Source organism: Lissotriton helveticus, chromosome 8 (assembly GCF_964261635.1).
Source record: "Lissotriton helveticus chromosome 8, aLisHel1.1, whole genome shotgun sequence".
In the NCBI taxonomy this organism is placed as follows: domain Eukaryota; kingdom Metazoa; phylum Chordata; class Amphibia; order Caudata; family Salamandridae; genus Lissotriton; species Lissotriton helveticus.
In genome coordinates, this window is record NC_136069.1 from 1,216,194,906 (window position 1) to 1,216,213,790 (window position 18,885).

At 44.4% G+C, this 18,885-nt stretch overlaps 1 protein-coding gene across 3 annotated transcripts in view; it reads right to left on the minus strand.

Moving 5' to 3' along the window:
* LOC144773252 (ATP-binding cassette sub-family C member 5-like) overlaps window positions 1-18,885 on the minus strand; it is a 2,136,031-nt gene that overhangs the window by 162,684 nt on the left and 1,954,462 nt on the right. For all 3 annotated transcript variants that reach the window (XM_078658154.1, XM_078658153.1, XM_078658155.1), the window contains one exon: window positions 9,702-9,861. In XM_078658154.1, the coding sequence (XP_078514280.1) occupies window positions 9,702-9,861 (160 nt within the window). The remainder of the gene's footprint in view (window positions 1-9,701; window positions 9,862-18,885) is intronic.

The following is an 18,885-nucleotide window of genomic DNA, read 5'->3' on the forward strand; positions in this document are numbered from 1 at the left end:
TCCAGCAGGGTTCCACCGAGAATTGAAAGACATGCTCCGTATGGGAGAATACACTTATCCAGATATTATTAAAATGTTAAAGGTCCTGTTGCCCGCAGGGGTATATGAGAAACTCAAGGAAAAAGAATGGGAGGTGGGAGAGAAAAAGATCGATTGGGCAGTTCTAGAAGCTGAAGATAAGGCACGAGTACCAGGTACCGGTCTTGGAGATAAATGTAAAGAATTACCTGAACTGTTAATACAAGTTTTGCCCAGACTATTAGCAACTAAAAAGGAAGACTGGGATGCAATCTCAGCATGTAAACAGAAACAAGACGAAGACACTAGTGATTTTTACTCTAGATTTGAAAAATGTTTTATTATAAACAGTGGCCTCAAGACGAGTAGCGAGTCATACCCTCATCTTTTCGTTACTAAACTAGTCGAGAATTCAAGTCCACAAGTTAAGAATCGAGTTTTGAAAGTCGAAAGTACCTGGCAAGCTAATACCCCGTCCCAGATGTTACAGATGCTTCAATACCACCAGAATAGAATCAGAGAAGAGCAAGATCACGAGAGAAAACGTATGAAAGACACGAAAATGAAAGTACTAGTTGCACAATCTGTTCCTCAAGACAGTCAGAAGAGGGGACCAAATCAAGCCAGTCATCCTGCAGCTCCCGTTAAAGGGAACTGCAATTATTGTAAACAGCCAGGTCATTTTATAAACGAGTGTGCAGTTCTGAAACACAATATAGCTACCGGTAAGACTAAAGAAAGACCACGTCCGCCTAGACAAGAACAAGTTTCACAGACTCCTCAGCCACAGAATGCACAACAGACAGTTACTGTACCGCAGCCCATCGCTGCAACACAGCATGTTACACAGCAGATGTACCAGTATGCGCAGTCTGAGTATCCAGAGTATCAGCCATATTCATGAAACAGCCTAGAGAGGGAGGTAGGCTTGCCTCTCATCGAGATACCTGTAGATCAAGAAGGTCCCTATGTTCATAGTCAAGTACTAGGGAAAGACAGAAAGTTTCTGATTGATACAGGGGCAAGTAGGACCACTATAAGTCACGCCGAAGTTCCAGGGGCTCCGCTCTCAGGCTCTAGAAATTTTTCCCTTGGATTTTCGGGAAAACCTATTGTAAATGAAATATCAAAGCCAGTTACCCTAGAAGTAGGTCCATTGTCCCGCACTACTGATCTGTTACTTACTAAGTCATGTCCAGAGAATCTATTAGGCATTAAGACACTGAAAGAATTAGGTGCAGTTATATGCTGTTCCCCAGAGGGAATACGATTGTTCCTACGTGACTTCAAGGGTCACTATGTATTACGAGATTTTGATCCGAGATTGTCTAATGTTCCGCAGCATCTATGGGCGCAAGGTCCAACTGATGTTGGTTATATGCAAATCACACCCCATCGTGTGACTCTCAAGCCAGGTGTAGTGTTACCACGAATCAGACAGTACAGATTGCCACCTGAGGCTGTAGCAGCCTTATCCAAAATTATTGACGAGCTCATGGCTCAAGGAGTAGTGGTAGAAACTGACTCCAATGTATGTAATTCTCCGATCATTCCTGTCATGAAACGTACTGATCCAAATGCACCTCCAGTATATCGATTAGTGATTGACCTTCGAGAACTTAATAAATGCATTATTCCCCAGTACCCAGTTGTCCCAGATATCTCTTCCCTATTGACAGCCATTGATTCCGAAGCCTCATTTTTTACAGTCATAGACCTCAAGAACGCGTTTTTCAGTGTCCCCATTCATCCAGACAGCCAGTTTCTTTTCGGATTTTGTTTAAATGGAAGGAGCTATATGTTCACACGCGCTCCTCAAGGTTTCACAGAAAGTCCAAGTATTTACAGTCAAGCACTCAAGAGACAACTAGACAACATTCACATGCCAACTGACACTGCCCTGCTCCAGTATGTCGATGATCTACTGATCACAGCCCGTTCTGAACATGCTTGCGAACGAGCATCCCTTACAGTCTTGTATTTCCCAGCCGAGATGGGGCACAAGGTGTCCCCTTCGAAGCTTCAATTCTGTGTCCAGCAAGTGGTCTACTTAGGACACTTACTGTCCAAGTGGGGTAGGCAGTTGACACCAGATCGTATTCAGTTAATAGCGAGTCTTCCTCAGCCCAAGACCCAGAAGGAGGTACGTGCTTTTATTGGCCTCACTTCTTACTGCAGACAATGGATTCCTCAGTATGCATTTCTAGCCAAGCCACTGATACAGTTAACGACACAGGAGGCAGCCGTATCGACTGTTCTCCCTTGGACATCTGAACATACACTTAGTTTTAATGAATTAAAGAAAGCCCTATGCCAAGCTCCAGTTCTAGCTACACCGAACTACAGTAAGCCTTTTACACTTTTCGTCACTGAACGTGAAGGTACAGCATTATCTGTTCTCACACAAGATCAAGCAGGACAATACAAGCCTTGTGCTTATTTTTCGAGCACATTAGATCCTGTAGCCCAGGCTCTGCCTGCGTGCCTCAAGTCAGTTGCAGCCACAGCACTAGCTATCAGACAAAGTGATTCCATAGTCTTAGGACATTCCTTGACAGTACAAGTTCCACACTCCGTGGAAGTTCTTTTAAACCGAACACAAACTCAGCACTTGACAATTGCACGTTTAACTGGTTATGAATTGACACTGTTTCAGCCACACATAGAAATCAGACGCTGCAACGTCCTAAATCCTGCCACACACGATTGTGTGGAAGTAGTTAACATCATGACCAAGCCAAGACAAGATCTGACAGATATTCCATTACCAGATCCCGACCTGACACTTTATGTGGATGGTTCATGTATGAGAACAAGTACAGGAGAACTAGTAGCCGCATATGCAGTGACTACTGACACTGAAGTTATTGAAACACACCGTATTGACACCCTGTCTGCTCAAGCAGCAGAGCTAGTTGCTCTGACACAAGCCTGCATACACGCCAAGAACCTGAAAGTTAATGTTTACACAGATTCACGCTACGCATTTGGAGTTGTACACGACTTCGGAGTGCTCTGGCAGGAGAGAGGTTTCATGACTTCTCATGGAACCAAGATTCAGCATGGTCTCCTTATTCAAGCTCTGTTAGATGCCATACATTTACCGACATCCATTGCTATCATGAAGTGCAAAGCACATACGAAAGTTACTGACATTATTTCCCAGGGTAATGATCTAGCAGATCGCACAGCTAAGCTTACAGCACAGGCTCCAGACATTTCAGTTAAGCCAACACAGACACTTACTCCAGATCCGACTACATGTATGACAGTTAAGGACCCTACTCAAGATGTCATAGATATCCAGTTACATGCTACTCCCGATGAAATCAAGAAATGGTCCGAACAAGGAGGGGTCCAGACAGATCAAGGATGGTTAACGAAGGGTAGAGCCACATGGTTTCTCCCCGACTCTATGGTTCAAGTCATTATCAATACCGCACATAGTCCAGCACATTTAGGAGAAAAAGCTATGTTAGACAGTATCCAGAACATTTGGTTCAACAAGCATTTACGAGCTGCAGCCAAGCAGAAAGTCCGTACCTGTATGATATGTTGTCAGTTTAATCCAGGTAAAAGTGTCCCGGTGGAACAAGGTGGATTCCAGCCTCCTGACCACCCTTTTGAAGTCCTCCAGATGGATTACATTCAGATGGAGCGATGTCGAGGTTTCAAGTATGTCCTTGTAGTTGTATGCGCTTTGTCCAGGTGGACAGAAGCATATCCAGTCCCAGATTACACAGCCGCGACCACTGCCAAGCAGTTGGTTCGTGAGTTCTTCCCCCGTTATGGACTCCCTAGAGTCGTATATTCTGATAACGGCCAGCCATTCTCATCCGAGCTAATGAAACACGTGTCCCTTTTGTTAGGGTACCAGTGGAAGTTCCATTGTGTACGCCATCCTGAAGCAGCCGGTCTCGTAGAGAGACATAATCAGACCCTGAAAATTCGCATTGCCAAAGTATGTCAAGAGAAAGGTGTGGACTGGCTAATAGCTCTGCCAGTTGCCCTGTTCTATATGAGCATGGTCGCACATTCCAGATCAGGTATGTCCCCGTATGAGGTCGTTTTCGGCCGCCCCCCTAACATGTGGGGTACACCTAGACCCCGAAGTATTACCGATGTTTCAAGTAATATGCTGACAGATTACCTAGCTTCCTTGATGTCTGCCCTCAACTCTTGTCGTTCACAGGTTGCCGCCGCATTTCCAGACAATACCGAGGTGGCACCGCATGAAATCGTTCCCGGATCCATGGTCTTAGTGCGAAATTTTGATCGTTCAAGTCCGCTGGAGCCTCGCTGGAAGGAGCCCCGACAGGTCCTCCTGGCCACCCGTACAGCCGTGAAGTTGGAGGGACGCAAAGGCTGGGTGCATCTTTCGCATATCAAAAAGTTTTATGGATTGAAGCCCGTTTCAAAGAACATTTCAGATCATTTAAAGGACTGCCAAAGTACTATTCTTAAGGACTGTCCCGCAAAAGACAATGATATTGCACCCTCCCTGTTAGAGACAACTCCGCAACAGGAGTATAAGAAAAAGTTAAGGTCTAGTAAAATAAGTCAGCCAGTTTGATTGTCTAAGTCCTCCCCTAGGTGAAACGGTTAGACCGGTTTCTGACATGTATAAAATAGACCCCCATAGTGAGAGAGTTAGTCAAAACTCAATCCGATGTATCGTTTTTCTAAGTTTCATATTATTTCTCAGCATTATGATTTCCTGCACCAGTTATGCATTTTATCTGTATTTTCCAGTTTCTCATGTAAATAAGTCTTCTAATGTTACAGTAGAGCACACGTTTAGTGATCTGCCTCCTCATGAACTCTCTTATCGCCTCGCTATGCGTAACAATTCTTTTATCCGCATGTTACATTATTCACACCAGACCAGCAATGCCACTAATTGTTGGGTGTGTGGTCGACTCCCCCCTTTCCAGACACCGAAGGGAGTTCTGCCACTCTTTCCTTATCCATTTTCACATAATGGTTCGTGTGGAGCATGGTCCACGTTAACGTCATCCTCAACAGATATGTCTTTTCTTAACAGTACATGTTTCCCAGACAAGCAAGGTCTTCCCCACAGAACAGGGTTAGATCTAGAGAATGAAGTTTACAACTTAGGTAATTATTCTTCGAATTTCATGGTCCTGAATGTTCAGTCTGATACTACTCCAGACTTACCTGCTATTTCAGTACTACCAGTCAAAGGCGAATTATGTGTCCGAAATAATGGTTCCGTACATGTAGGACATAGCGAATGTACTACTATTGTCAAGTATAGTGACAGTGGGAAATCTAATTTCAAAGCTTCACGTCATTCTTATTTTATTTGTGGTCAAACCGCATATGTTCGTCTGCCCCTCGATTGGGAGGGAACCTGTTACATTGCCTTCCTACTGCCACCAGTTTTCCTAGCCCCATCTGATTATCATAGAAACACACATCTAGTACACCTTAGACATAGAAGGGAGATTGAGTCCCCAATTGTCGATTATACTGAAACTGCTCTAGAACAGTATACAGATTTCAATAGAGGTTTCTTCTTTTTTATAGGCCCTATCCAGAACAGTAAGCTAATCCGTAGGTTAACCAGAACCCTTGAAGCTATAGTAAATGAGACTGCCTCTGCTCTAGGTAACTTAACCGAAGAGCAATCTGCTATGAGATTTGTCGTGCTCCAGAATCGTCTCGTCCTTGACGTCATACTGGCCGATAGGGGCGGGGCCTGTAGAGTCATCGGATCTAGTTGCTGCATTTTCATTCCAAATAACGCGCCGTCTGTTTATTCAGCTATAACCAGACTCCATAAAATTGCCCATCTGTTACACCAAGACCCAGGCACCTGGACATGGTCCGGTTGGTTCTGGAATATAATTTCCGCTTGGGGATGGAAAGTATTGTCCTTTCTAGGTATTGCAGTAGCGATCATATTCAGTTGCTGCCTCTGTATACAATGTGGCCCTGCGATTTGCGGCATTTGTGCTACCTCTTGTATTCCTAGTCCCAAGCCCCGTTCTAAATCCCGTTCCAAGAAAATTCGAGACGAACAATTGATGCTGTATGAAATGATAGATGGTATCATGAATATTGATGTTTCCTGATGGAAACGTAGTGACAAGGAGGGAATGTGGAAAAGTAAATTTTGCCATGTTCTGTGTCCCTACGCGTCCTCCATCATATGTTATCTGTGCATGATTAATATGCATATGTATTCCCCATGTTCGATTAATGACGCAATTACAGTTGTGTCCATCTCTAGTATGTCTATTTCCAGTTCTCGTGAATACTACGAATATCAGGCCTATGTAAAGCTACGTTGCCACGTTTCTCAGTGTGCACGTTATTTCATCATAAAGTCCCCGTTTCTAGGCCTCAAAAGGGCCCGGACACTAGATTCAGCTCCTGTCTCCTGAGCTTCGCTGAGGAGCGATACAGCCCCCACCTGTATCCCTGACCCTTCACTTACTTCCTGCCTCGCAGTGCCTGGCCCAGCCTGGCTCTGCCTCTGAGTCTGCCAAGAGTATGTTATGATTCTAGTTATCAGTCCAGCCCTCCTTCTCTGCATTCCTAAGTTACTGAATCGCATCAATAGTTTCCGTCATTGTCTAGCCTTTACGTCTCCATGTAAGAGAAATACTGTATTAATGGTCATTTAGTATTCTTCATCACGCACTACATGTAGAATAATGCATGCTCCAGTCTTAGAATCAAGTTAGCCTTTCCCCTCCTGACTTCTAGTTTATATCAACATGTTCTCTAAACATCAGATACTAGATACTGTTTAGGTACATGTCGCCCTGACTCTCCAGACTTCAGTCTCTGCTCCTAGCACAGAGTTCGTAGCCCCCAGCTTCTCCTAGTAACACGTCATTGCCAGTTTGCGCGCACCACTAGGTTAGAGGTCCCGGCTCCTTAGGTAGCCCCTCCATGTTTCCGCCCCATTCATGACATATTCTGTTACGTTTGCATCACATATCTATGTATACGCCCTGTTACACCTACTTTCACCCTTATCTTTCGCGACTACTACGCGTCACACCCTTTGCTCCACCCACTGCTCCGCCTATCATATGTACTGTAATGCAACTGTTTTACTATATATACTTGTGTATTGTTATTAAATGCTAGCGCGCTCATCCCAGATCCAGCCCCGGCAGCTGCCGGGCCCTGCCATTCTATTCCTATGCAGGTTGTCCTGTTCCTGTCCTTTATGCTGTAATAAACCTGCAAACTCCTACTACCTCGAATCTTGACTCTTATTTATTGAGCTATCTGTTATTGCTATGCCTAGTCAAACCTAGATCCGGTATTATTTATTTATATACCACATTATATTACAAGCTACATTACAAGAGTAACTTCAATGCTGCCGCCGACCGGCTTAAGTTCCAAACTCCAGGCGAATACAGCAGAATGGGAATTGGGAGGAGAGGAAGTCAAAACAGAGACAGATTGCTGGAAACCCTGTGCCTGCTCGAGTAGGATAGGAAACAAGGGGCCTCCTTGGCTACACATGTGCCAACAAAACAATCATTGCGTGATCTTGGCAGATTTTCAATAGGAGAAAAGCGGTATTAGCAGAAAGGCTTAGAGAAGACCCTGGGGACAAGGAGTTATGTAGCAACAAATAATCATACTTACTTCCTCCAGTTGGAGGATTATCTGACGTTTGACAGCAACCAAGGACGCTTTGCTGTCTGAATCTGTAATGTATATGGTCAAAACAATTAGAATGAGGAGAGTTAGCGATTGTCAGGAATAAGGTCTTAAATGCTGTAATATTATGTAGTTTAAAGGAAAAGTAGTTGAACAGGATTAGTGGGAAATAACAAATTTCCCTTGCAGATATCTTTGAAGATGGGGCCATCTTGCTTGAGGAAGTGCAAGAAGAAAGAGCTGCACTTTAATGTTCTGGGAGGCTTCTGCGTTTACTCAGGAAGGAACAGAAAACATTGCTTCCTGTTGTTGCGTCTATGTGGAAGTTTCCATTCTTGTCGCAGAGTTTGCGACTGTCAGGATCTTACAAAGGCATCTGGTTTTAGAGTTCCTTCGTTGGAATACGATTGAAGGTATTTTGCTGTACGTCTGCCACAATCTTAAGGAGAACTGGGCAAGTACCCATCGTATGTGTGCCAATGCTTCATACATGTTGAGGAAACTGATTCAATCCCGTCGTACTGAAAGATTAACTTGGACTCTTGTCTATTGAATTGTCATCCGCTTCCTGTACTCCTGATAACAAGAATCAGAATATGGATTATTTTGAAGAACTGTGGAGTTAGGAGGCTTGAGTTTCGGACATATCATTTCTTTTGTATAATGAACTAAGTGACTGTTTGATATCAGACTTTTTACATCCATTTCAGTTTTGTTTATAAGATACGATTATATAATAAAATATGAAAAGTTGATATTCAAGCAGATCTGATTTAATTAATCCTAACAAGACTTTTTACATTTAAGAACGTAGAATGTCAAGCAGATTTGAGCGAAACATAAGATGGACTCACACATTATAAGAGATAGAGTACCTGAGCAAATACATGCAATAAATATACAAATATTGGAAAGGAAGGAAGCAAGCAAACCCTGGACCAGGTGCTATCTCTCTCATCCCTTTCCCCCTAAGTTCAATTCTAGGAGCATCATGTAAAGTAGCCTCTTGTTGAGAGGTTTTTGAGGTATAGAGGGGTGGTCATCAATCTCACGTCTGCAGTTATTAAACTATGAAAGTGAGACCTCCTTCAGAAAAAGTGTTCTCCTTCATTATCCACTAGACAGGGCCTTCTAAACAAGTCTTGCTCCTTTTAAAATTGATTTACAAGTGACCCATGGGAGAGAATGAAAATCACTAGCAATTTCAGGTGACATCAAGCCTGGGGAAAGGTAAGTTTGTGGCCGCTTTGTAACCCTAGAGCCTTAACTAATCATTGACACGAGCCACCCTCCCCATAACAAGGAAGACAGATACGGCTGCAACCTGTTCATTTTGTCTCTGCCCACATTGAACAGAACCCCAATGAAGTTCAAATCCTGGGAAGGCTCGCGATGAGACATGGGTAAATTGATCAAAAAGTCATGGGATTACAGGAGTTCATCAAATGTTCTATCTTACTGGAAACAAACTTGTTCTTTCATCAAGTAGAAGTGAAACTGGTTCGTCATCTCTTCTGCAAAACTTGAAAAGGTGATAAAAAGTTATTTATCAAGGATTGCTCAAAATAGAATATGTAAACTTTGTCCCGGACAGCAAAGACAGATGCAGAAAACAGATGCCATATCAGTCTTCTGGTCGACAGGGGCCAACGGGTAAGACTCCTATGAGGCAATGCGGACTAAGAAGAACCACTGGATCCACTAGATGGCTCTTCTGTATCAAATCCCTCTAGATTATATTTTATTGCTAAAAACAAGGTAATGAATTGTTTTTAGAATCTTTCCACTCTTTTTTTCCCACGCTATGCTTAAAATTCATAAACATAAACATGAGTAAAATCAAACAGGTCGGGGACTTTTTTTGCTGCCAAACTTCACAAAAGCTATTAGCTAACCCTAAATCAAATCTTTGCAGGTCATAGGTGCCTAGCAAATGATAATTTAATCATTTTTAAGCAATTTATGTGATCAAATAGTCCAATGAGAGACGACTTATAACTAGTTTGATGCCTTAAATATGGGATACACACCTGACATTTCCAGTGAAAAGTACTGGCTCCTGTGGTATGATTGATAGTCTCTTCCTTAAATCTTCAAGTCCAATTTTATTGATACAAACGTCATCGATATAGATCGAACCAGCCACCAAATTCACCAACCTAAAAAGCGTCACACCCAGGGATGATTTACCTATTGAAATAACCAACAACATATTTTGTTCAGAGAAATGTTCATAAAGAAAGAGCACATCTTATGATGTAAAGTACAATGAAGGTGTAAACTGTTCGATAAATAGCATGCATCTTTCCTGTCATATGAAATAAATAGTTTTAACAAATTGGGTTGCTGGTTGGGGGTTGGTGTGAAATCCTCCTCAAGCAGCAACCACATTCTTCTCAGGGTGAAGTAACAATCAAGCCCTGAATTTACCTGTGTTAAACCCTCTGTCAGCTTTGCACATCACAGTCTGGCTTAACTCAGATGCAATATGTAAAAATACTTGTGCAACACTTCAAACAGTAACACACTGAAAACACACCACAAAAGCATTCTACAACAGTTTAGAAACATAAAGTCATTTTTAATAAATAAAGCTTGACCACAACAACAGAAATCCAATCAGTAGAACCGGAGATATGCAGGTTTAAAGATTTGATTTCAGTGAAAATAAAGCCAAAAAGGATAAAGAGCCAACTGGGGTGATCTGTCACGTTGGACAGGGACAAAGTCACATGTTAAGGCTGATCGAGATGGAACGCGGGCCGGCCACAGGGACCCACTTAGGTCTGCTGAACAAAGTACCTTAAAATCTGGCGTACGGTCTGAATGATGATGTTTTATGACACTTCACATCATCTGACATCGGTTCTGATACAGCTGGGTGTCTCTGCTCTGCAAGGCTTCATGTCACTTTTCATTCCTTATGAGGTGGACCACAGGGGACTAAACAGAGCACCTTCGGGCTGACTTCCAAGAGTCCTGGGCTGGGGTGGCATCACGTGGGAAGGGAGGACTCACAGGTGGCAGAGTCCACGTGCTGGGTTCAAGGTTGTTGGAAGTCCTTCTTCCTGGCAGAGTATCCACAGGTCCAGAAGAGTACTGAAGAAGTGGTGTCTAAGGTCCAATATATATCCCTGTACCCTTTCTCTGGAAGGTGGGAGAAGCTTCTAGAAAATCCTGTTAACGTCTTCAGACATCCTGCCTTCCCTGGCCGGGCTCCAGAGTAACTACAGAGATACCCTCTGTATCTTTTTGTGGGGAGGCAGGAAACAGCGTATTCAAGTGTAAGAGAGGCTGTTCCCAGCTCCTCCATCCCATCCTGCCAGTGATGGCCCTTCCAGGCATACCTAAGCTCCCTATTGTGCTTGGTAGTCTAGGAGGGATACACAAATCCCAACTGTCAACTGGATCCAGTCATGTGATACAGAGACAGGCTACAGGCACTAAATGGGTAATGCAGGAAAATGCCAACTTTCTAAAAGTGGGAAACAAGGAGGGAGCCAGGCCCTATTGGACAGGTGAGGAGGCAGGGCCTTCTTTAAACAAACACACCAAACAAGTGCCTCACCACCTACATTAGAATCCAAACTTGGGGAAAGTTAACCACGCAATTTGTCGTAATCAACTGGGTATTTTTATTTATACCAACACTTTTTATCGATTAATCAAAATTTGTCGAAAAAATCATGAATAAGAAGACACACAAAGACAATGTACATATTTACACCAAAATAAATAGACTGATCATCATACAAATGAATTATAGTCTGAGAAGAAAAACATTCAAGCTTGCATGACAATATAATTTCGAAAACAAACAGAACAGTTTAAACATGTGCAGTATAAAACAGTGAATTTGCAAAAATTGGACAATGGGTTTAGTACCCAGAGAAGTAAAGAAAAAGGGAAAAGAAATTAGCAATGAAGCGAATACAATTTGTAACTCTTTTTACACCCAACAAAAGCTGGTATGAAGGAACAGATCGCAATAGTTCTTTACTAAATGGCCGACGCGTTTCGATTCCAGGGAGTTGTTTCCTGGAATCTCATCAGGGCACAATGAATCTTTCTGTAAGGTGAAAGAAGGGTAGCCAGATTTAATTTTTGGAATGAAAGACACTAAACCCTGTTATTGTGCCACTTCGTTATTTCTAATAAACCTACCAGTGTGGGAGTTGAAACGAATTCAGAAAAGAGCACGTGGAGTCTGGAAGTGCAAAAATAGACTTGTAATTTTGTAGTCGCAGTGAGAACGGGGGCCACCTAAAAAACGAAAGAGCCATTAAAGTGCTGGCTCCAAATGTTTGTGGTCAAACAGTGGATGAGAGAAAAAAGTTTCAGCCTACCGTCAGCTGGGAAGCTTTAGGGAAAGCTGGCGACTGGCGCTGTGTTCAAATAGTCTTCCATAACGGAATTAGGAAAAGTGGCATTTTCAATCTTGTAATTTAAATTTACCATATGAGGGTTTTTTTCATTACAATTCCAAAGACACCAAACATGGACTAGTTACCTGTACTCATTTGACATTTTCAAAATTGTAATTTAAATTTACCATAGGATGTTTTTTTTAATTACAATTCCAAAGACACCAAACATGGACTGGTTACCTACACTCATTTGGAAATTACAGTTTTTGAGATGCAATAAGGTAACTTCAAGGTCCGACTATGGGAGAGGTAGGCCTTGCCGTAATGAAAAAAGAAATGTACGTGTTTTTCACCACCAGGACATGTAAAACTTAAAATACTTGGCTTACTTTTTTAATGCACTGTACTCTGCCCTCAGGGCTGTCAAGGGCCTACCCTAGAAGCAACTTGCATGTAAAGGAAGGATTGACCTGGTAAAAAGGTGTATTTTGCAGGGTCAAAATACCTGCACACACAGGGTGCAATAGCAGGCCTAAGCCATGTTTGAAGGGGCTACTTAAGTGGGTGGCACAATCAGTGCTGCAGGCCTAGTGGTAGCAATTAATTTACAGGTCCTGGGTACATGTAGTACACCGAGGCATGCAGTCATCCCTGCCCAGTTTATAAATGCAATTTAAAATATGAGGAATTTCTGTATCATATTATCTCCCTTCTGCTAAAGAACTGTATCTAGATATGGAATTATACCTGTCAACAGTTTTCACAACAAATTATCTTCGTACCTTCCAATCTAACATATGCCTTGTATGTAATTCAGAGAAGGAAATGGAAGCTCACTTGTTATGCTCATTTGTGCAGGAAATGGCTGCAAAAACGGACCTGTAACAAAATCGGCCCCCAGGGGGCCAAAACCAGCCCCCACCCTTGCGGCGCACTGGGGATTGCCCGGTGCCCGCTATGGCCAGTCCGGCCCTGTGTAGGATTACAGGAGTTGCGGATGCTAGTGCAGCCGCTCTGTAATACGGATTACACACAGCGCAGGTGCTTCCTTGATGGGGTATTCACTCATTTGCATGGGTGTGTGCCCCATGCAAATGAGGGAAACTCTTTGCCTCTGCCCCCATGCTATATCATTAGGTGGGCGCTGAGGCAAAAAGGTTGTCATGACTATGCGTCACAAATAGGTAGGGCAAAGTCAGTTCCCCCCTGAGGGTGCCCCTCTGGAGGTGAGAAAGGGGGTCGCATGGACCCCCAGGCATCCCTCTGTTGGTGGGTGCAGTCACTTACCGTACCCACCTGGAGGGGGATCTCTGTCCCCATTTGAAGTGGAGGCAGGTGCCGCCTGCACAGTAAAGGACTGAGCAGCTGATTCAAGTAGCTGCTCTAATTTTAATTAATGCCCTACCTTCAGGGCAGGCACACGTTTATGTCTGCCTTGGGAACAACGCATTGATTATAATAGGGAGCACTATCCCTGTTTATGCCCAGGGCACATGTTAAATAATACAGTCCCAGGTCGCACTCAAGCCAGGGGTTCTGTAGTGGTGAGTCCTCTTTAGGTCTTCTGGGCACTCTTGTAACCAGGAGTCCTTTTTTTTGTGTTCCTTAAGCAGGCAAACCGGAAATCAAAGAATTGGCCCTTGAAAGAGGAGTTCCAGCCCCTTTGTGCCAGCGGAATGTAAGGGTCCTTGAGGCCTTGTGTGAGCCCTCTTCTTCCAGCTGGAGCCTGGAGTGTGGATTTTTCTTTCAGCAGGGCCTTCTTCATATAGAGTCTTCCCAGGTCCAGGAATGTTCTGAGAAGGTAGTGATGGAGGTGCCAGATTTATCCTGTGCACTAGCCAGTGACTGGAAGAATTCTATCACTAGGTGGCAGATGAGGAAATGTAAAAGTGGTGGGGCGTCAACTCTTGTCTGGAATTGCAAGGAGCACCTACCCAACAAGGGTTCAATACGAAAATGCCTGCATTGTCCTGCATTTCAACTCTGTATATGCTTGTTTCTTTATATTTAGCTTGTGTCTGTATACCCTTCAGGGCTTCTACTCTGTGGGCAGTCATTGGCAATACATATTGCTATGTATTGAGCCAGTAATGAAATGGGATATGCCTATATTGTTCTATAGTACATCTCAATTAAAGTGTCACAATATGAACACGCATAATATATGACTAGGCGCTTTTATTGAACACTACCTTAGCTTTCCTTCACTGAGCTCGAGACTGGCACATTCCAGCAACTGGTGAAACGTTATAACTTTAAATACAAGACCTTTAAAGCTAATGGTTTTTACAATTGCTGGAATGTGCTCATCTTGAGCTCTGAGAAGGAAAGCTGAGGCAGGATACCAGGTAAGCTTTAGCACTGGTGGCGCCCAATTTACTGAAAGGCCATGCATGGACTATTTCAGTACTACTATGGTAAGAAATGTTATTGTGCTGATACATTGTCGCCATTTTCTTAAAGTTGCACTACTGGTAGGTGTAAGTACGTCAGTAAAATAAGTATAGATGAAAACATTTCTTTTAAAGAAACACATTTGAAATATGTCTCTCTCACAGCTGTGGCATCCCGGTTCAGGCAGCTTAGGTAGCATGCTAAAGAATTCCCAATGGTGCCTGCCTGCCTGATGTTATTCGGGTGAATGTGAATGCAGCAACAGCTAGCTCTGCGAATGGCGTGTCGAGAATCCAGCTCAATGCGCTATCCCTGAGAGCGCAGCTCTCTGTTCTGCAGGCCAGCGAAGAAGATGAGAGCTGGGCACTCTATGTAGCGCCTGTGGGTATCAGCAAGTTACATAAAAAACAGTGTGCAATGCACTGGTGGGTGCACTCAGTGGGGTTTCAAACAAAATCGGCAAACGTCCGTTGGTGGGACTAATGGTTTTAAGTTCCCCTAGGGGGCACACTTTCTAACAACTGGCATCCCCCGGGGTTTGGGGCCAGGTGCAGCAGTCTTAGACTCAAGTTTGCACATTATAAAACTGGGGGAAAAATGTCAAATAACGCTAGAGCTTTCACAATGATAATGGGAAAATGACCTCACCTGAAAGCAATAATATTATGTGCCAGCGCACGCGTGGTCTGATCTGACTGATGATAATGCACTGCATAGAGCCAGACGGTAAATGTGTCTGGAATTTCCAGACATTGTAAACCTGAAGAGTGGCACGATTGAAGGACGAGGCCGAGATATTACTTAGGCAGGTAGCTAGATGTTGGAAAGCAGTGTGCGCTGCTCAAACGCACTGTGGTGACGCACCAAAACTATCTGGAGCTGGACTCTCTTTTGAAGCCTGCCCTTTCCCCATCTCATCAAGTGGATGGTGCGATCAGCGAGTCTGCCTAATCCCACCCTTCCTGTGACGAGATGGGAACATGGGTGTGCCTTCTCACGTATTGACACACGGCATTTGAAAGCAGCGGGCTGAAGCCAAATGCGCCCGGTCTGTGTTCAATTAGCAAGGCTGCCTTATCTCACAGCGGGTGTGGTCTTAAGGTCTGGCAGGCCACTAAGGGATAGGGCTGTTGAAAGCTAAGCCTAGTAAATAATGCCCATTAAAAAAAATAGGGTTAACCCAAGGTTAGTCCTGGACCTGGGCACTTCGTGATACAAAAAACAATGGTCCTAGAACCTTATTCACAAAAGCAATTAGTCAAATAACATAGTTAAATTCAATTCATATGTTTATACAGGAGCCTTAAGCAAAAGTTTGAGGCAAGCTCCTACAACCTGAGTCAATTATTTATACATCAAATAAGGGGATAAACAGACAACAAACCAAAAAAATTATTCACCAAGTAATTTAATGTACTTATTTATGGTGAAAGCTCAAGTGATATATAAGAGATACCGTTCAGAAGATGGTTGCTGTAGGAAGGTGGATATCTGACTATGGTTACCCCCAAACTTTTTGCCTAGTGTTTAGCTGGTTTTTGACTTCGTTGGCCTGGGATCCTGCTATTCAGGGCCCCAGGCTAATTGCTCTCTCCTTAAAATGGACTCCATGTACCTTAGGTACATTACCAATTGGAACTGGTTCACCTTATTGGCCCCTGTAACAGTGTACCCTAGGTACCCAGGGCATAGGTGGTTCCAAGGCCTACCAGGGGCTGCAGCATGTATTGTGCCACCCCTGGCCTGGCCTCCATATTTGACACAACTGGCTGATCACTCAGCTGGGGTAAGTCGGTGTAATCACCCCTTACTTAGGTATAGTATGCCTATACCTAACCTAAAATGGACACATATGTTCCTATCAGCCACTCCTATGGAAGGCCTCATCAATCCTAGAGGCAGAGTGCTTGGAAATATGTGAGATGGTGCTCTAGCATGAGCTGAGCCTGTCTTCAGCTTTCGGAACCACTTCCTGTAGCTGTTCCATGATACTGCCATACCATATACTCTTAAGTGCATTATAATCCTCGCGGTTATTTGCTAACTTTGGTTTGGCTTTATCAAAACATGTTGAGTAAGGTGTCATACGAATTGGAATACTACCCCCTCGCCAGTTCTGGCGACGGGGGTAGCATTCCACCCTTCTAGAGGGACACAACATGTACATAACCTGAACCCCGGTTAAAGTTAAACTAGAGCCTCAGCATCACAAAATGGATGCTGCCACCACAGACACAAGTCTGACCTCCTGCTGCTGGGAGTCCTTCCAGCGAGGGAGGCTTGGACAAAGGGTTTCCTGCCTTGGGAGGTGCTAGCACCACCCCAGACAGGATTTTGTGTATTGGGTAGGACAGGGCTGAATAGAATGAGGCATGCCTGGGGCACACAAGGTGTCCCTGTGCATATGCCAGTTCAAACCGGTGCTGGGGCTCTCCAGCCCCAGTCTTGGCGCAAATCTGGACAAAGGAAAGGGGGTGTAACCACCCCCCTTCCTGGTCCCACCCAGAGGAGGGACCTAGCAGGTAATCCGGCCCCTAGATTTGAAATAAGAGTAGGAGCTGTGCCCCAAGACTTCAGATCATCCTGAACTCGACTTGAAACTAAGAAGAAAACTGGACTTCGACATTCTGCTGCACAGAAGACTGAAGAGAATCTCCCTTGTGGCCAAGGAGTGACCACCCTGTGAACACAGGCACCAACCAGCAACTCGACATCTGCTTTGCCACCGCCTCCCGCCGGAGCCCGAGCCCAGAGCCTGACAAGACCTGGATTCCCAGACAACTCACAGCCCGATCCACAGTCCCTGAAAAGAAGAGACCCATGGAGGCATCGAGAGACGTGGGACCGGCCATCTTGAAAGACCCCCGAGAAGCTGACTGCGCAGCACCCGAGGCACCCTCGATGCTGTGCTTTAGGGTTTGAGAAGCCCCACCACCGAGCAGCATTTGCACTGAAGATCTCCACGATCTGCGTGGGGCCCTTCTGCACTTTGCCACTCGACGCGTCATCCTGGTCACTTGCCACGCGGCTAGTGGCCATCTTGGCGACGAAATCTACAATCTAAACCACTGGTCTGGTTGCTCCAGACTGGCCCACGCTTCTGTAAAAAGGAGCAGCACCTCTGACCTTGCTGGTCCGAGAATTAAGCTTTCTTCACTTCCTGCGTGGCTTGCATTAGCCAAGGCCTGTTTGCTCCAATCAAGTTGCCGACACCGCCATCAGCTAGAGCCTTTGTGGGACAGCTCGTGATCGACTCCTTGACGTCCTAGACCTCCTCGTGTCCACGTGGCTGCGGAGACAAGCTGCACCTCATCGCCTGTTTGCACCCGACATTGCCTGGTTCCAGCCTGGTTCCTCGCCAGTCACTGGCTAGTGACTTCTGAACAATGTCCCCTCTGCTTTCAGGTCTTCACATCTTCGATCCACCCTTGGATCACACCGGACACTTCTCGCCTGGACGCCTGCAGCATCTTCATCCTCAGGCACCATCAGACTGCGTGACGAAACCCGACACACTTTGGCACCTATGCACCCGCTTCCTGTGGGTGAGGTAACTTACTAATGCCGGTGTTCTTACACTGGTACACACCTCTAGTGCCTAACTCTAAAGTTTGGTAGTCCTAGTCCAGTCGGAAGACTGCTTTTGCAGTAACTTTGTAACTTTTACGCACTATTGACTTTGCATTGGTGCATGCATGCACTTTAAGCACTGCACCCGAGTCCCGCGGGCCTTTCCCGACTTCTTCACTGTTAGTCCCGAACAGCTCTAGCGATTCCCCAGGCCCTAGGCCTATTTCCTTTCCAAAAGGTGGTTCGTATACCACTATTTTAGTATATGGTTTAAGTGGCCCCTAGGGCTCATCCATATAGTGCAACATTTGTGTATTTAAACTGTGTTTTGTTTTAACGCATTGGCTTCTGTGCTCATAAAGAGTATAGGAGATATTTGTAGTAAATAAATATATATATATATTCAATATATATCTGTGTGGTGTCCTTTCATTTGGTATTCAAGGGGATTGTGTATGGTAAAACAGCTTGCTTCACATGCTTTTACAGAGTTTAGCCTAAGACTGCTTTGTCCACGCTACTAGGATAGCTGGTCTATAAGGTTGACTTACAACCAATCATCATAAGGGTTGCTTGGCATGGTACAAGGTGATCACTAGAACTAGTGAGCATTATATACCAGGCCAACTTCTCACAGTTGCTACAAGGAGGAACGTGCTAGTAAGAGGATGAGTGCTCAGTGTTCGTCAGTGAAAAGAAGGGAAGGAATTCAGTGGCATAGAAGAAAAAGGAACTGCGTATTTTTGAAAACAATACAAGTGACTGTCATTCTCCGTCATATGCAGCCTAGCTATGCATATGTTTGTAAACAGTTTGAGTTATATGTACAAATACAGAAGTGAATTCCAATTTCGCACGATAAGGGACACACAAAGGTAAGTCT